Source organism: Linepithema humile, chromosome 5 (assembly GCF_040581485.1).
Source record: "Linepithema humile isolate Giens D197 chromosome 5, Lhum_UNIL_v1.0, whole genome shotgun sequence".
Lineage (NCBI taxonomy): Eukaryota > Metazoa > Arthropoda > Insecta > Hymenoptera > Formicidae > Linepithema > Linepithema humile.
The window spans coordinates 16,102,601-16,121,445 of NC_090132.1; the positions used below are offsets into that span (position 1 = coordinate 16,102,601).

An 18,845-nucleotide genomic window follows, 5' to 3' on the forward strand; every position below is an offset into this window, starting at 1 on the left:
AAAGAATAAGATAAGAGACAATTGTATTAGAATGTAGAAAAAAAATCATACAAACGATTGATAATTAGTTGCAATTAATACAGAAAATGTTTTAGAAAGCGAAGAACATATTAGCTAATTAAAGAATTAATAAACTCAGTATGTTTGTTAATATTAGATGCTAATATTTGCCTTTGCTGTCTTCATGCACCACTGCTCTGCGGTTTGCTTCCGGTCAGAGAATACTATTATGATAAGTTTATCATCATTGTTTCGGTATAAACTCTTTTGCTCTGATTCACGTTGCATTGTGTGATAATCAATCTTCACCGGTAGTACACAAAGCATCGTGCATAATATAATAAGCAGCATCAACATTACTCTAACATTAAGTTTTTAGAAGGCGCGTAGATCACATTTTCGCGCGATTCAACAACATTCATTCTTTCATGTAAGTTTTCTTCTTTTGCATCAATAAAATTTAGGAAAAAAAATTTTATTGTTATATAATACAATATTCATAAAATGTAAAGTTATTAAAAAGTAAATTAGAATAAAACATTTCACTAACATAAGACTTAAATTCGAGAATAGATAATAATTGAATCAGTAACATAAAAACATGAAAATATGAAACATTTTCTGATTTATTTATTGCACCATGTATGTTCTTTGTCGTGAGAGATCTTATGAATGCTTTTACCGATCTGTAATACAGTGGACGAGTGGATTAATGTGCGAAAAATCGCGAAAAGGAAAAAATGGACGACAAGACAGACAGCAGGATAGACGAGCTAGAGATGACCAAAGATATTGTGAATGATCCTACATCGATTAAGGAAGAAGTAAACGAGGATGCTGCGAAGAAAGAGTCTATTGACGCAATGGGCAAGAGAGGCCAGAATTATAATACAAGGCAGGTGAACACCTTCGCGGCCAAGAAAACTGTAGCACAGGGCATGATGGATATCGCGCTCATAACGGCTAATGCAAATCAATTGAGATATCTCATTGAATATCAGCAAAACAGCCCTACGTTTTATGTTGTTATGATTCTGATTATCATCAGTCTGTTATTGCAGGTAATAAAGAATATTTATTTATACGTTCATTATCAGTTTCAATTTATATATATATATATAAGTATTTAATTTATACTATAAAAATATATAAATTCCTATTTTTCAGAATCAAAGATATTTAAACAAAGTGTTGATTTTTTTTAATACTTCCTCTTGAAATAATTTTGAAGAATAAATAATTTCATGTATAAATTTATATCGTCACACTTTAAAGTAATTTTTGTTTGAACAAACTTTTCAAATTTTTTAAAAATAAATATGCATTAACAGTTAGATCAAATACAGCATACATTCTCCCTAAGATAGATTGTTGAAACAGTAGAACAAGAAATATATATGTTTATGATAATTTATAAGATATTAAAAGATAGAATTGCGCTTGGAGTGAACGAAAATTACTATATGCATTATATATATTTTAGGTCACCGTTGGTGTTAGTTTAATTTTCAAGGGCCGATTTGACATGAAGGGAAAGTCGAAATGTATCAACGCTGAAAGAATCAACAATTACGTTGTAGTAGGAATCTTTCTGATAACGATTATCAATGTATTCGTAGCTGCGTTTAGTGTTACTCCTAATATTGACCTACTTCCGTCAGTGACTTCTAACGTTACGTCATAAATACCATCTCATCAAACACAACTGATTAATAATATATATTAATATCATTATCATTCATAAAAAATATAATGTACTAAACAAAACTAAGTTTATAATCTGTATCTACGCTGTTTTGATGTATAATTTTAATATATGTATGTGAGTGATACTATAATAGGATTTTTTGTAACTTTCTACCTAAACTTAATTTACTGTATGTTTTAACTTAATTCACATACGCTTTCATTTAAATTATAATTAAGAAACACGGCTGGTTTTAAAATATCGTGCAAACGTTCTTTGTAAATGGTTAAAATCTACATAATACTAAGATTTAATTTACTGTACAACATAATATAATAAATGTTATAGATTGTAATTCATTTTTTATCACTTTAATATTATTTTTTTATTTGTGAGAAGCAAATTTATGACAATTTGCGTGCGAATGGGATTATTACAGAAAAACATGCTTTTGAAACAAATACTTTTAGCGCTTTCGAAGCGGACAATGGTTTTTGCATTGTTTCCGCCAATCAAATGTCATTAATCAACTCTGAATCGAACACGCTTCAATCGAAAGCGCTATTTGACATAACAATAGTTACAGCAGAGAGAAACCTGAGAGAGGCCACGCTGCCGTTTTTTGTAAGACGCTTTTTCTAGATCGTACACTAGCGGCGCGTACATCCATTTTACAGCCTGCCTGGAACTACATGGCCACATCCATTTTCCGGAATGGTAAAAGAGTCCTGGTTGGTTCATGTCCGTGTTACGCTGACAAATCTACAGATAAAAATTTTTTAAATACGATACGATAGTAGGCAAAAAATAAAATAGTAAATTATTTATCAAAATTAAAACTCTGAACGCCAAAGAATATCTTATAATGTGGAAAATATGTATCATATTAGGAATTTCTTTCACTCACGGCAAGGGAAGGTTTGGTGGGGTTGTTTACATACGCTCTGTAGCCTACGTGCTCTATGTCCTCTCTCCCTCGCTTCCACGCTTTCTCTCTCGCACGCGTTATCGGCACGCACATTCCTTTCCCCTACTCCTAAATCACACTTGAATCCTTCGACACGACCAGTGATGCCAATTCGAGCTCGCTGGTACCATGGGTACCGTAGTGGAGGGGATACCCACACAAGCGAAATCGCTGACGTCACATGTCCGTGTGGCTCGGTAAGCACACGGTGGGTATCCCCTTCACTACGGTACCCATGGTACCAGCGAGCTCGAATTGGCATCACTGGACACGACCTTATACGAATGAATACTTGCTCCTGAATTGTTACTATTCGCACGGCGGCACTTGAACGAGGCAGATCGTTCGCGTATCGGCGCGTTATTCCCCCCCCCCTCCCAACTACCCCCAATTCTTATTACTTCTCACAGTTTTTCACCTTCCTCCCCCTTTCTACCATTACCTGTTGCGTACATGGCAGCGTGTCGAACGCGTATTCCGTGCGATGAGCGATATTCGAGTTTAACTTTCATCCTAATATGACAAAATACGCGTCGGGAGTGTCGGCTAAAATATCGTAAAATTATTGTAACATCGTTCCGCTGTAATTTCGCAGTAATATAAAACGCGGAGTGCCGTTTAAAGTGCCGTGCGAATCTATAGATGAACGCATTTTTGCTGTATGACAAATATTGGGACACGATTTTTTTTGACTTTAGGCTTGGCTCGGGGAAGGGAAAGGTCGGTTTCAATCATAAAATCTCGACTACGGCAGGGCAATCTTCGGTTCTACGTGCAGCGCGCTAGTTGTACAGATAGCCGGACTGTCGAAGGTAGTCGAGGACGGCTACCGGAGTTAGTCAAACGCTACCGATTGCTTTTCAGATGCCTTGTATCTAGTCCGTTGATTGGATGACTAATCACCTCATCTTCTTCGAGCTTATCTTTGCCTTCTGTTTTGAGAGAATCGTGCCCCAATTGGTAAATGTGGTCGTCTGAAACGCGGACGGAATTCGCGCGTAACGTCACAGCTTGGACAATTCGGTTCGATTCGCCTGTGATGTCGGGAGTGCCGTTTTAAGTATCGCGCGATTTTCGTATTCAGGTACGCATGCGAGCAATGCATGCGCCGCGAACGCGTGAGATTCAATGTGAGTGCTTCGAAGGACCACTGAGAGGAGGAGGAGGCTCAGGAAAAGCATCGGGCGCCGGCGGAGCAACTTTACGGTAAGCAATAATTCATTTATTTGTTATTCGCAAAATATTGCATATAAAATATTATATAATGTAGCGGATATAAAATATTTAAAATACTTTAAATATTTAATAAAATATTTATAATAGTAAAATAATATTCACCATTTTTAGAAATTTTTTACATATTATTATTTCAACTAATTAAACTTTTTTCTTTATTCAAAAAATATATTTTTGAAAATTTTAATTCTTTGTTTAGACGTGTGCATAAATAAACGAATATAAAGTTTAATGTGCGCAGTAATTATTTTATTAATATTAATTATTTCAAACACTAATCTGCATTTATTTTTTTATTTTACAGATCAACTTTGTGCGCGTAATCGGTGCTACAAAATATATTCGTTCCGTCGTATAGTATAACAAAATGCGCGTCGGGAGTGCCGTTAATGCCGAGAGTTATAGCGAATCTATAGATGAACGCATTTTTGCTGTATGACAAATATTGGGACACGATTTTTTTTGACTTTAGGCTTGGCTCGGGGGAGGGAAAGGTCGGTTTCAATCATAAAATCTCGACTACGGCAGGGCAATCTTCGGTTCTACGTGCAGCGCGCTAGTTGTACAGATAGCCGGACTGTCAAAGGTAGTCGAGGACGGCTACCGGAGTTAGTCAAACGCTACCGATTGCTTTTCAGATGTCTTGTATCTAGTCGGTTGATTGGATGACTAATCACCTCATCTTCTTCAAGCTTATCTTTGCCTTCTGTTTTGAGAGAATCGTGCCCCAATTGGTAAATGTGGTCGTCTGAAACGCGGACGGAATTTGCGCGTAACGTCACAGCTTGAACAATTCGGTTCGATTCGCCTGTGATGTCGGGAGTGCCGTTTTAAGTATCGCGCGATTTTCGTATTCAGGTACGCATGCGAGCAATGCATGCGCCGCGAACGCGTGAGATTCAATGTGAGTGCTTCGAAGGACCACTGAGAGGAGGAGGAGGCTCAGGAGGAGCATCGGGCGCCGGCGGAGCAACTTTACGGTAAGCAATAATTTATTTATTTGTTGAAAATATTGTACATTAAAATATTTGAAAGACAAAATATTCACATTAGTTAATATTTATCATTATTAGAATTTATTCGCATATTTTTTTACTTTTTATTTAAATAATTAAACTTTTTTAATAATTCTTTTATTACATATTTGCTTAGAAAACGAATTAAAAGTTCGATGTACTCAATATTTTTTATGATTTCACAAATATTTCATATTGTGAACGCTGCTATAATTTTGATTTATTTCGTGTTTTACAGATCAACTATGCAGATCAACAGAACGACAACTCCGCTGCTGCGCATCGATCGGTGAGTTAGTTTAATTTGTCTTTTATTATTAAGATAATGGATCAAATAATGGTGTAAAAATATATAAACGCGAGACACTTTGCAGGTCGTATAATTTTTATTGCCTTATAGTAGTTATATCAAAATTTTATTCTCTCGTATTTTTTAAAAGTATTTTGAGTTGTACGTGCATTTGTTTTTAAAAGAACGAAGTACTTATTTTTTTAGTTAATTTATATTAAATTTAATTATGTGTTACTAATACATTAAAAAAAAGCAAAGTGTTTCTAATTTTGATTTTGATTGAGCCCGAAGTTGAAGCAACTTTCATCAGCCTAATAGCCCTTTGAATCCATATATATTAAATATTAATCATATAATATTAAAAATATAATCATACACCAGAATACTTTGAATAAAATTATAAAAGGTACACTATTTCTTCGATTCATTATCTTAAAATGGATAGGCTAGGACTTAGATGCGTTGATGAATATTTAATCCTGGAATATTTCCTAAATGTATTTCATGATTGACAGATCAGAACAAAATATATTGAATTATTCAGAGTTTGTAGAATTTTTTGATGACAGAATTGAAAACAATTTTTATATGTTTATATATCTTTATTTAATAATGTATGCACAAGTTGTTAAAGATGGCCAAAAGTTGTCGAAAACAATGGTGCATATATTACTGAACAAAGATGACTCTAAACATATAAAAATAGTTTTCAATTTTATTATAAAAATTATTACAAATTTTTTAAATAACCTAATATATTTTTATTCTGAATAATGTACTTATGTTTATATATTTATATATGTTTATATATTTATTTATATTTTTTTTATATAAGAAAAAATAGAAGAAAAAAAATATTTAAAAAAAAAGATTATACATAAAATAAAAGATAAAACTTGTTAATACATAGAAAAAAAGTATTTGCTGCCGCAGTAAATTTTATATAAGCTATCGTAGCAAAATTTCTTACATTTGATTATTATTTGAACAGCAAAGAGATTTGTTATAGATAATAATTTTATTTACCGAAATTAGTTTTTAAATCTGCAAATTATATTGCTAATATATAATAAGAAATTTATTTTTATCTTATTATCAAAGTTTGTATTAATGGCGTCAATTCATTGCAATAGTAAAATAAATTTATTAAAAATTAATTATTTTGTTGTAACAGCGAATTTTAACTTGTTTTCTCATCTCAAAAATTTGTCGATTTTTTGAACAAAACAGATTTGTTGTATATCGAATAATCTGTAAAAGTAGTTACAGTAGCAAAATTTTATCGCTAACATATTTAACATGCAATAGCAACATTTTATTGCGATAGCAAAATTCCTTTTCTGTGTGTAAATGTGTACTTTCATTTCTTCCTTTCTTACGGTAAGTGATTTATCTTTTTGTATCTTTCCAGGATTAAATATTATAAATTGTCGTTGAAGAGCAAAAGTAAGAAAATTTTTAATTACATATGTACCACAAATGTATCACAAATTTAAATTAAAAATGAAAAAGAAAACTTTCTTACACAAACGTAAATATATTAGTGAATTATGGTATATTTGAAATAATTTATCTAATAAAAAAAGAGTGCATTTTTTATCAACAATTTATTTACAATTTTGAAATATATATTTATTCTTGCTATACGTCAATTTCTTCGCAATCTTTCCTAGCCTACCCATGCATCCGTGGTCCTATGGCTTAATACTAAAACTACCAAAACGGTCAAAATAACCGGTTTATTCTTTTTAGAATAATTATTTAAATTTATAATGTATTTGTTGAGATTTTTTTCTGTGACTTGTTGCATTGTGTTAAATAATTTAATTGATTAATGTACTTTTTCTCTTTATCACTTTTTATAAAAAAAGAAAAAAGAAATAGAAGTTGGTATATGTTAATCGTTGGTAGTTCCAGTGTTGATCCCATGGTTGAGCATGGATTTTCGAAATTCGTGGTCCCATTGATGATGGTTGAGCACGGATCTCGAAACATTGATATGATCGAACATTGAACAATGGTCGACTATCAATACAAATTTCGGACGCAACTAGCGGAAACTGAGCCGAGCTCTGCGCTAGCGTCCTGCGAGAAACATCGAGACAATCGCTCTCGGATTTTCGATGCAAATAGCGGTAACTGAACCGAGCTCTGCGCTAAAGCATCCTGCGGAAAACTCCTTCCCGAAATTCAGATGCAAATGACGGTAACTGAGCCGAGCTCTGCGCTAAAGTATCCTGCGAAAAACTCCCTTCCGAATTTCAAATGCAAATGGCGGTAACTGAGCCGAGCTCTGCGCTAAGCATCTCGCGAAAAAAGTTCCCAAACGATTCCGCGAAAAACTTCCAAACGATTCCGTGATTCAATCTCATTAAACCTTATTCATTTAAGATTTTTTGTACGAACTCTTAGGTATAGAATTTCTAACTAGGTAGGATTTCTACTAGATAAAGTTTTTGGGTAGGTAGATAGGATTTTAAAACTTTTTATCACTTCTATATTGTATTTTTTTTTAATTTTTTGCTATCGATAAACTTTGGAACTTCTGCTTTGGCAGTTAGTTTGTAGTTTATTGATGACAAAAGTAATGATAAAACTTCGGGTGGGCAAACAGCAAGATTCTCTTTCAAAAAACGGAAGATGTTTCTTGCGTAAATTATGAAAAAGTTTGAACATTTAGACGTTTAAATGTTTAGATTAATAAATTTCACTAATAAAATATTACTACTTTTTTAATTATAAGAGATACTTTCGATTATAAATGAAAAATTGTATTGTTCAGCTCTTTTTAACTAAAGTATTTTGCATTATACATAAAACTTTTGAACGTTTAAATGATTTTATTGACATATTATTTTCATTTTGTATTATCTTGTATATTATTTCGATGGAATACAGGATAATATATTAAGAAAAATTGTAATAAGCTAAATGTCCCAATGGCTGTGGATATGTCTCAATCTCCGAAAATATATGAACAAAATAATTTTTTAATATTCATAAATATAATGTCCGGAAACTGTGGTAAATTTACATATCCAATTATTTTTGCAAATATTTAATATCGTCGTTTAATAAATGCAAATTTTGGTTTTAAATTTCCGCGAAGTAAATTTTAATCTTTATTATATAATATTAAAAATATTATTTTTATAGAAAACATCACATCTTTAATAATTAATTCTTAAATATATTGCCACTGGAACATTTCTCTTAAATATTGTAAACTTGTAAAAATCTTTTTCTTATTTGTACAAAATATTGTATTAATATATTGTATATTATATATTATATTATATAATTGTATATTATATTACATATATATGTATGTATATCACATTATTGCATCTGTATGCAGCATTGTTGTATATATTTCTTCTTCATTGTATATGTTTTCTGAATTTAATATTATTTATTGTTTAGGGGAAGGTGGGGTAAGACGGAAATGGCCATATTTTTTATATTAAAATGGCCATATTTTTTATATTAATGACAAAAAATAACTGAAATTTAGTATGAAGAAACTGTAGAATGTTTATTATAAGATCATAATGTTAAAGTTTTAAAACTTGCAAAAGTTTGAATTATTATTAAGATTTAAAAAAACTTAATTTTGGTCCGTTTTATCCCATAGGTGGGGTAAAATGGACCATTCCATGGGGTAAAATGGACCAAGCCGAGATAATATGGACCAAGAAATAATTTAACAGATCAATTCAAAATCAAAACTATATATTATTTATTAAATATTTTTGAATAAGAATAGAAATTAATTTAACATTAATCATTTTATTATACACACAAATCTTTAAAATAATTATAATCTTTATAATTTTTAACTTTTAAATTAAATATAACATTTTAAAATAAAGCATGTAAATAAAATAAATAATTATTACAAAATCTGTTTTTAATTAGACACATTATTTTCAATAAATTTCAAGTTTCTTCTACTTTTAATAGTGCGTTTTTTATTTTTTATAGCTTTTTCCAGTTGAAGTTTGTAAGGAGAATCGGTAATTATTGCTGTTTTTTCATGTTTACTTGTTTTGTTCTTATTATTAACATGAGGAATAGGTTGTAATTTCTCAAGAGAGATTGTAAAAGAGGAAGTTGATGAGTCTTGAGATGTTGCAGAAGATAAGACAGAACATTGAGAGATGATAGTGAGGAGAAAAGCAAATAATAATAACACCATTATCTCGGGCTTTGTAGATCAATTCGATGTTTTTCATATGAGTTGCATGACCATCAAGCAATAAGAGAACTGGGTTGTCTTTTGAGCCATTTGTAAACTAAATAAAATGCTCAAACCATTTTTAAAAAATGTCGGTTTGCATCCAACCCGACTTATCAGTTTCAGCCCAAGCCCCTGGGAAAGCACTGTTATTCATCAAAAGAGGGTTCATTCTTACTCGGGGAAAAATAAACATAGGTGGCATATAGCTACCAGAAGCCAAAAAACATATTTCTACAGTCACGGTTTGACCTCTTTCTGCAGAAGAAAGTATGCCAACTTGCTTACGACCTTTTTGAGCAAGAATTTTAGATACAGACTTGGATACTGTAGAAATACCGGTTTTGTCACAATTAAAAATGCGGTTTGAAGAAAATTTATATTTGTTCAAAACATTACCCAATAGTTTATAAAACGTGTTAACGACAACTTTGTTAAAACCCATGGCACGAGCTGCGCTTATAGCTTCCGGGTTCCTGATAGAAATTTGAGAATTGCGTTTTAAAAATCCTGCAAACCAGTTTTTTCCAGCAAGTTTCGTTTCTTCAGAAAAATAATGTTTTATAGAATTTTTTCTGCTAATTCATAGGCCAGTTTTCGTACATCATAAGTGGTTAAACCAAAAAATCTTTTCCATATCTAAAACGTAATTTGGTAATTCTTTTTCTAGCTTATTTGAAAAAAGGCTTTCTACTGTCTAATTTTTGTGTAAGATTTAGTTTTGATTGAGTTTTCAAAGCTTTAAATCTGCGATAAAGGGTTGTAACTGGAACAGAGAATCTTCTTGCAGCTTCTCATTTACCAATGTTTTCTTCTAACATGGCTTTTAAGGCTTTGTATAAATTTTCCTCATTCCATTTACATCAATTCGATTTTCTTTTATAATTTCTAGGCATCTTTAGCAACTAGAAAAATGGTTAAAAAACAAAAAATTGTTAAAAAAGAAAATGAGATGTAAAATATTTTTCAAATCAAAGCAAATATATAAGCAGAAAACTATAAGTAGAAAGTATAAGTAGAAAATATAAGTAAAACAAATATATAAATTGGTCCGTTTTACCCCATGTAAATTGGTCCATTTTATCCCACATAACAACATTAATATTATCTTATTTTTATTTACCTGTATCAAAATTATTTTTTAAATATAACTGATGAAATATTACTTCCAAATAACCAGAAATATGGAACTTGTAAAAAAATTTTTAAATATTAAGTTTTGCAATATTAGTCACTTAAAATGTAATACTAAGAAACTAGATCACGAAATCTATTTGCAAGAATTTGACGTTTCTTAAATAACTCACGATAGTCTTATGATATAATGACGTAATTTTTAAACAGTTGAAAAGCATCAAAAAGGAAATTAATTTTATGTTTATCCAGCAGATAGAGGTACTTACTAATAAGATCTAGCAAATGGACCATTTTACCCCGCGGTCCGTCTTACCCCACCTTCCTTTACTATTATTATATTGTATTTGGTTTTATTAAAATCTTTTCTCGACAAACAATGTATTTTATTTCACAACATTCTTTAAATCCTCTTTCTATTGAAAGAAAGAAAATGATTGTACCAGAGAGAAATCTGAGAAAGGCCACGCTGCCATTTTTCGTAAGACGCTTTTTTTAGGCCGTATACTAGTGGCGCGTACATCCATTTCACAGCCTGCCTGGAACTACATGATCATATCAATTTTCCAGGATGGCAAAAGAGCCCTGGTTGGTTCATGTCCGTATTACATCCATTTTCCGGGATGGTAAGAGTCATGGTTGATTCATGTCCGTGTTACATCCACAATTTATTGAACAGAAATACGTCTCGCATATAGATATAATTTATATAGATACAATTTATACCATATAGATAATTTATATCTATATGCGGGACGTATTTCTATTCAATAAAATTGTAAATATAACACGGACATGAACCAACCAGGGTTCTTTTACCATCCCGGAAAATGGATGTGGCCATGTAGTTCCAGGCAGGCTGTAAAATGGATGTACGCGCCGCTAGTGTACGGCCTAGAAATAGCGTCTTACGAAAAACGGCAGCGTGGCCCCTCTCAGGTTTCTCTCTGGTTATAGTTACTTCTAGGGTCTCTAGTGTAAAATGATTAGAGGCGGTTCATAACGGAATCTACTGGAACTAAAAAAAACTTGTGGCTTGACGTTGAGTTGTACTACTGAAAAGAAATTATCCAACTTATCGTTGACTTCTACTAGTTGTCACGTCATAATACAATAAGAAATAACAGTAGCAAACCTTTGAATGTCGAACAGTATTAAATTTATATTAACAGTGAAGAAATAGTGCAAGTGCGTTAGATGTTAATTGTTAGTTTCTCTCAACTGCTCAACTGCAAGTGCGATGTTAATTGTTAATTTTTGAGTGAGAAAATATTTTAAATAATTATGTCTAATAATAATATCACTTTGCCGAAAGCTCCGAAGGAATTATGTTTCTCCGAGCTTGATTTTGTACAGGTTTGATTTAATCATTACTATATTTTGTAGAAGCAATTTTGCATTTAACTAATTTTTTGGTCTATGCCTTGTTGCAGGAAAATTTTGACGTTGACACTTTTCTACAAGATCACAGGAAAAATGGCAAACTGGAGACGATGCGAGATGATCTTGGCATGTACTTAAAATTATTGAGATCTGCCATGATAGATTTAATTAACAGGGATTATGCAGATTTTGTTAATCTGTCTAGCAATTTAATTGGACTGGATAAAGCCATCAATGATTTGCAAGCACCACTTGGACAGTTGAGAGAGGAAGTTTTGGTATGTAACTGTAATATTAGATTATGATGTATCATAACTTATTTTAATAACAGTTTTATTTTAATTACAGCAAGTACGCCAAGCCTTGGATGACGAGATCACAGCTATTTCAACTAATTTAGATGAAAATCTGAAGATAAGGGAACGTAAACAAAGTTTATATAGTTTGCAGCATGCATACAAGTCATTGAAGAAACTTTCATCTATATTGTCTATGGAAACATTTATGGAAAATCCTACTAAAATCGATGTTTTGGAACAGGCTGCAATTGAACTAAACCAATTAAAATTTCATATATCTAGATGTAAAGTAGATATGTCGACTGATCAAGAGAAGGTATGTGTGTCTTTTAAAGACAAAAAAAGATATATAATAGCTACATAATTATGCTAAAACAATTATCTTCTAACAGGAAAGTTCAAAATTAGAAAGTTTGTATCTTACTTTTCTGAATGAATTATTCTTAGCATGTATACATGAAAAAAATTCAAACTTGATGGTCCGTTGTCTCAGAATTTACCTTACACTTGACAAAATAACAATCGCAGAAGAACAAGTAAAACATGAAGTTTTAAGGCCATTAATTTACAATATAGTTAATGAGGAGAATCTGCAGACTGATCCGCTCGGTCTACAAAGTATCTATCATAAATTATTGAACATTCTAAATGTGGAATTAAAGCAGTTATTGGATATCACATTGTATCCTGACAGGTATTTACATTACACTTATATTTGATTAAGAACATCATTAATCTATTAACAAACGCATGATTTATACATATATTGATGTTACAGGATATCTGTGAAAGGATTTAATTTTCTAGTAAACAGCTTTTGGATTGAAGTTGAGGAAAAGATCGAGCAATATATAAAATCCATATTTGCTCCAGGAGATCCGGTGCTATTTCATAAAGTAAGTCAAACATTTGAAAATTTGTACATGATAAATGCTTAAAAAATAAAAAAAATATATATATATTTAAAATATTGTTTCAGAGGTACACAGCTACATTGGAATTCTTAATAAAGTTGGAAGCAGAATGTGTTACACCTGAAACTTTAGCAGCCCTGAGAAATCACCCACAGTACAAAAGTTTTCTTAAAAAATGGAATCTACCAGTATACTTTCAAATTCGATTTCAAGAGATAGCTGGAAACGTTGAGACAATATTAGCTGAACCAGTATCACCAGACTCTGTCAAAGGCAGTCTGACTTCACTGACACAAAAAGATTTTTCTCTTCACGCGACTTGCATAGTTTGGGACAATCTGTTAAGGATTTGGGCTGACGATATCTATTTGTATCAATTATTCCACAAGTGAGTAATTATTTTGTAATTTTATTTGTAACAGCGCTGTTATTTTTATTCCAATTCTATTGTCTTATGAAATTAATACATTATCAATAATATTATTACCAGATTCTGGAAACTCAGTCTTCAAATATGCTCGAGATATCAAACTTGGTGCCAGAATACAATGAAACAAGTATGTCTTAAAATTTATTCTATCTTACTGACATTTGAACATGGTATGGCATTTATACGCATACCGTGAATTAGACAGATTTTCTACGGACAATAATCAGCTTTATATTTTTTAGGTATGGCCTGTAATAAATGAAACTAACAGTTCTAGTAATTCAGAGCATTCTACAAGATTAAATTTCCTAGTATATTTGTATACCGATGTGGAAAAACTAATAAATGCGTTACCATCTTTTCTACAAATGGTGCAATTAAAAATTAAAGATGAGAATGTTATTATATCAAAATTATTAAAAGGTAATACATGCAAATTAAAAAGAATATATTATCGTAAAGTCACAATAACTCGCATTAATTCATTACAGAGTCTCTGGATGAAACTTCTAAGAATTTAGCGAATCTTTTACCCTCAGTTACAAAAGAGATCGTGAATGAGCTGTCGGAGCAATGTGTAACATATTTGAAACAAGTTAGCGACATTCCCAGATTGTTTAGAAGGACAAAGCGAGACGTGCCAACTAAACCTTGCCCTTACATAAAAAGTGCAATGGTACCTCTTACTAATTTTTACACAGATTACAACAAAATCATTCCTGAAACCGTGATTCCCTGGTTGGAATTAACATTGTCTTCGCTAACGCAAAAGTAATGCTAAATCAATTTTCTCAACTTAAACAGAAAATTGAAAATATAAATTCATATATATACAATGGAAATATTTATTATTTCAGTTACTTACTATTTGTTACGGATGTGTTGACGTCCGTGCAAAAGACTGAAGAGAGCTTAAGAAGGTTGAAAAAGATTCGCGACAAATCCACTGGAATTCTTCCTTCAGAACCGCAGGGCACTAGCGACGACGAAAAGATACGTATTCAGCTTAAAGTGGATGTGGACGGTTATGTAAATATGGTACGGAGATTATAAATATGTTACACGTGTTTATAAAATGTCTTCACATATCTAATTACTAATATCTTGCAGATCAAAGAGTTTAATATTACAACCACAGACATACATCATCTACAGGAATTGATAGATGCTGTAGAAGCAGCTGTTAAGAAATGAAATTCAATTACTCATGATTTTTAATTGTATCATAAAATGTGATTCACAGTAACTAAAAAAATACCACTTTGTCAATTATATTATAGTACGTCATGTTTCACATCATGATAGATAGTGAAAACACTTTGAGAATAGAATGTATATCTGCAATTTAAACTGTTATAATGAAATTAATATATTCAAAGTTGAATATTTATTATTTATAGCTATAAGTATGTGTAAGACAATTTTATTTTGTTGTACATATTTTTTCTATACATATGATGTACATAAGCGTCTTTATGTAATTCTTATATCGTCTCTGTTATTTGTACATATTTTCTTATATTGCGTTATGACAACGAAATCGTTCGTAATTAACTTCAAGAGAAAAAGAGTATTAATTTGAACGACTGCACGATTTTGCATTTCGGAGTCCATCAATTTTTCGATGGAGCTGAGATAAAAAATTTGTGTGGAATCTGCAGCGAACTATGTGTTATGGCAGTTGAAAATATGGAGTAAAAAACGCACACTGTATCAATCGGTAATATTGTTAATGATCCTAATAACACAGCATTAATTGGTGTGAATAGAGAAATTATTGACGATTCAAGAGGCCGCATAGTGATTAACATCGATTGACAGTATTGCCAACCCGCAAGGATGACTGAACAGTCATTTGAGCTTGGCATACATACACACAACATTTAAATTCACATTTACACATACGCAATGATTAAGAATTTTAAAAGAGAAATAGTTAAAAAATGTGAATTAGATATTCGGATAACGTGCGTCAAGTGATGATGTGAGCATTGGCCAAACAGCACAATTCCTCACGACCTTTTATATTTTAAAGGAAAAAGAAGGGAAAAAGAAAGAAAGAAAAAAGATATGGCTTATATTTGCTGTGAATATATTTGCTTTATAAAATTTAAAGATTTCTCTATTTTTCCATACACAAAATATAAGAACAATCTGTAAAATAAACCCTATTCCCACGAGTCACTTTGCGGCAATTCAATTGTGTAATTCACGTCCTGATGAGGATAAGCGGGATCCCACCAATCTAAGATACAGTATCCGGTCACATCGCGAAGTATTACTTGATTTGTTAATGTACTAGGAATATCTGAAGTTCCGAATCCAAACTGAAGCCGATGCTCTCTAAAGCCGGGCATTAAGTTCATCGATACTGTTTGCAAGACCAATCCGATGACCGGCGGTAACATACTATATTTCAAGCAAGTCACCTATAAATCATTAAATATATTATTACGAAATGTTTGGTTTCTCCAAAAATTTATAATACGAACAAATTTTATAATATTACGCACCCTGAGCACTTTGCAACCCTCTTCAGGATTAACAGCTACATCTGCCAGCGTATCAAAAAATTCGTTTTTCGTATCACGTTTATTTTGTTTCAACGAGCTATTACGAATTTTGGGAATCTCCTTTAGTTTAAAGTAAAAATACCACCGAACTTTTCCTTCCTGAAATATATTACATTATTAATTATTATGCAGCATAAAATGAAAAATGGTAAATCTAAGTACATAATTACACAATCTAAGTACATAATTGCTTAAAATGTCTTGTAATGTGAACTTGGAACTTAAATATGAACAAAAAATTATGCATAATTTACTTTATGCCACATGAGAGTGCATCTTCTTTTCACAAGAGAATGCGGATCTTCTTGTCGCAGATAAGACATATCATCTAACTCTCGTTGCAACAGTGAAGTAAAATAATTGTAGTGTAATGCTCTGATAACGCAAGCTCTTAAACCATACAGTCTCATACACTGCGGCTGCAGACGTTCAGGTAAATTTGATACAAACTTATAGTATCTAAAATAACAGTGCAATTATCATTACATGAACATATTACATCACATAAAATATTAGAAGTATAATAAAGCATTATACATATATAAGAACTATTAATATATTTAAAAAGCATCAGAAGCATACATGTAAATTGAATAATATAAACTTTAAAGCTGAATCTATCGCAAGTAATCATACGACGTACATGAAACATATGACGTTACATGAAACTTACGATTTGTACAAATGAAACCAGAATTTTCCAGTAGTAGTTACATAATAAGAACCTCTGCAAATTCTTGCAAACTTCCCTACTGCTTCAGGTTGTATATATTCCGAAATGATAAACCATATATCCAACGGATACTCAATCCCTACTCAACAAACACGTTTTTGATGCAGAATTTATATCCCTCATTATATAAAAAATAAATCATAATAAATCATAATAAATCACATTGCATTATATACTTGATGTGATATTACTTTATTAATATTTTATATCTTTATAGTAATTAGCAATTTCTTTTGCAATATTGTAGTATATTTCAATTACCTTCCTCTTTATTATTATCCTCATGAAATTTCAACTTTCGTCTATGCCTTCTTCCATTAGTAGCAGAACTTCTCTGATCATTCTCTCTTATATTATCTTGTAACAAATCCTCTTCATCTCTTTCATCCAACACAATTTTATTTTCTATCATTGCTTCTTGTTTCACTAAACAAAATTTAGATAACAAGATTAAAATAATATATATAATGTGTTGATAAAAATATAGAAAAATGCAAATATTATATATATTTCCAAGCAAATAAAATGTTTTATATTTGTATTTTTTTAATTGAGATTTATAAGATAGAAAATAAATTATTTGTGAATGATTTTCGAACCTTCATTGGAGACGTTTGTAGCTGATTTCTTCAGCCTTGCATGAATTCGTAAAGTGTTAGCAAAGTCATCAATAGTCACATCTGGTTGAATATTAAGATGACAATTTACAATACATTTGTTTACAGGTACACAATGTAAAATTCAGCCAGTATATGAAAACAAGAATATTCTATAAACATATTTTCACAAAGCATTTTCTTCTTAAGGTTATTTATTTTAAATAGATTAATCTGATAGCTAGACTGCAAAAGTTTTGAAAGAAAATACATGTATCATATCTCAGATGGAAAATCTTGAGAATAAAAATAAAAAATGAGTCATTTTTTATAAAATAAAAAGATACGATTTTGCTGTTCTAAATTCAAAGGTTATTAATACTTATGTTAATCCTATCTAGGAATTGATTGAATGTATGCTATATTTATACGTGCATACAATTATGTGCAATGATTTGTAAAAAATACTTGTTCTCCTACATTGAGCTAATTTCGCACTGTGCTGCAATAAGTAGATTTGAAAACGAGTATGACAGGGTCAATTAACCTCCTACAAGGCCATCATTTTTCTTAGCCGTTGTCGACTTTTTGCTTGTCTTCTTCCGCTGAGTGGACATCGTGCATTGGTGTGTTTTAACATACGGTGATTAAGCGTGTTAATTAATCAGGTACGCATTGCGAGGAAATGGAAAATCTACGATATATACAGATATATACACTAGTAACACTGACGAATAATAATAGGCTCCCATGCTCATCACACTGATCACACGATTCGCATCGCGGATCTCCACGCTCGCACGTTCGCTCTGCGATTCTCATAGCCGTCGTCGGCAAACGCCTTCAAAAGGAAGAAGGCATCGCGACGAAATATCAGATCACATCACGGCCGTCAAGATAAATAAATCATGGCGAACTTCTAATCACTATGTTCAAAGGTGTGCAATGATGGAACGGATGGAACAGAAGACTACATATACACAGTGACGCCAGATTTGAGACGCAAACAGCAAGCAGCAGTGAAAGAGGGGAATACCGCACACGTGCACATGTATTTTGTTTTTTTTTTATAGAAATATTTTAGACAACGTAATTACAAAAAAGTATACAAACAGAGAATACATTAAGAAACTTTCAATAAAAAAACTTATTTTGCAAACATTTAATAAAATAAACAAAAATAACAAAAAGTAATTTAATTTTTAAAATTAATTTAAAAAAAACAATAAAAAGCTATTTAAGTGAATAAATCATAGATGAATACCTGGATTGAGCGATGAGTGATTTTATCGGCGAAAGAGCTGAAGCCTGAGCGGCAGAAATCATGTAGCGGCATGTTAGTCGACTA

The 18,845-nt window shown here is 31.4% G+C and overlaps 4 protein-coding genes across 5 annotated transcripts; 2 read left to right on the top strand and 2 right to left on the bottom strand.

Moving 5' to 3' along the window:
• The first annotated feature begins 85 nt into the window (after positions 1-85).
• LOC105667933 (ninjurin-A-like) lies at positions 86-1,838 on the top strand. The gene is made up of 3 exons (XM_012360066.2): positions 86-430; positions 698-1,061; positions 1,484-1,838. Exons 2-3 carry the CDS (start codon positions 741-743, stop codon positions 1,682-1,684), a joined length of 522 nt encoding a protein of 173 aa, XP_012215489.1. The 5' UTR covers positions 86-430; positions 698-740; the 3' UTR covers positions 1,685-1,838.
• A 7,448-nt stretch (positions 1,839-9,286) lies between these two features.
• On the bottom strand, positions 9,287-9,880 carry LOC137000203 (uncharacterized). The gene is given in 1 exon segment (XM_067356157.1): positions 9,287-9,880. A coding segment is annotated over 1 exon segment (594 nt).
• Positions 9,881-11,571: 1,691 nt separating this feature from the next.
• Positions 11,572-14,973, top strand: Cog2 (conserved oligomeric Golgi complex subunit 2). 2 transcript variants are annotated; one of them, XM_012360096.2, is made up of 11 exons: positions 11,572-11,925; positions 12,003-12,230; positions 12,301-12,567; positions 12,644-12,945; positions 13,030-13,147; positions 13,231-13,553; positions 13,656-13,722; positions 13,838-14,018; positions 14,087-14,366; positions 14,453-14,633; positions 14,706-14,973. In XM_012360096.2, exons 1-11 carry the CDS (start codon positions 11,854-11,856, stop codon positions 14,787-14,789), a joined length of 2,103 nt encoding a protein of 700 aa, XP_012215519.1. In that variant the 5' UTR covers positions 11,572-11,853; the 3' UTR covers positions 14,790-14,973. The 2 variants fall into 2 exon arrangements, with proteins under 2 accessions (XP_012215519.1, XP_012215520.1); XM_012360097.2 differs by having other exon boundaries at positions 11,572-11,830.
• A 693-nt stretch (positions 14,974-15,666) lies between these two features.
• Positions 15,667-18,487, bottom strand: fsd (fates-shifted). Its single transcript, XM_012360098.2, has 7 exons — positions 18,045-18,487; positions 17,501-17,581; positions 17,163-17,327; positions 16,842-16,980; positions 16,423-16,627; positions 16,109-16,267; positions 15,667-16,024 (listed from the first exon to the last, which is right to left on the bottom strand). Exons 1-7 carry the CDS (start codon positions 18,112-18,114, stop codon positions 15,764-15,766), a joined length of 1,080 nt encoding a protein of 359 aa, XP_012215521.1. The 5' UTR covers positions 18,115-18,487; the 3' UTR covers positions 15,667-15,763.
• Between the last annotated feature and the right edge of the window lie 358 nt (positions 18,488-18,845).

Coding starts and splice junctions, on each gene's coding strand:
- LOC105667933 (XM_012360066.2), top strand. CDS start 741: ATGGACGACAAGACAGACAGCAGGATAGACGAGCTAGAGATGACCAAA. Junction 1,062..1,483: donor TCATCAGTCTGTTATTGCAG/GTAATAAAGAAT, acceptor TATATATTTTAG/GTCACCGTTGGTGTTAGTTT.
- Cog2 (XM_012360096.2), top strand. CDS start 11,854: ATGTCTAATAATAATATCACTTTGCCGAAAGCTCCGAAGGAATTATGT. Junction 11,926..12,002: donor CCGAGCTTGATTTTGTACAG/GTTTGATTTAAT, acceptor GCCTTGTTGCAG/GAAAATTTTGACGTTGACAC. Junction 13,148..13,230: donor ATCCGGTGCTATTTCATAAA/GTAAGTCAAACA, acceptor ATATTGTTTCAG/AGGTACACAGCTACATTGGA.
- fsd (XM_012360098.2), bottom strand. CDS start 18,114: ATGTCCACTCAGCGGAAGAAGACAAGCAAAAAGTCGACAACGGCTAAG. Junction 17,328..17,500: donor TACAAACGTCTCCAATGAAG/GTTCGAAAATCA, acceptor AATTTTGTTTAG/TGAAACAAGAAGCAATGATA. Junction 16,268..16,422: donor GCACTCTCATGTGGCATAAA/GTAAATTATGCA, acceptor AATATATTTCAG/GAAGGAAAAGTTCGGTGGTA.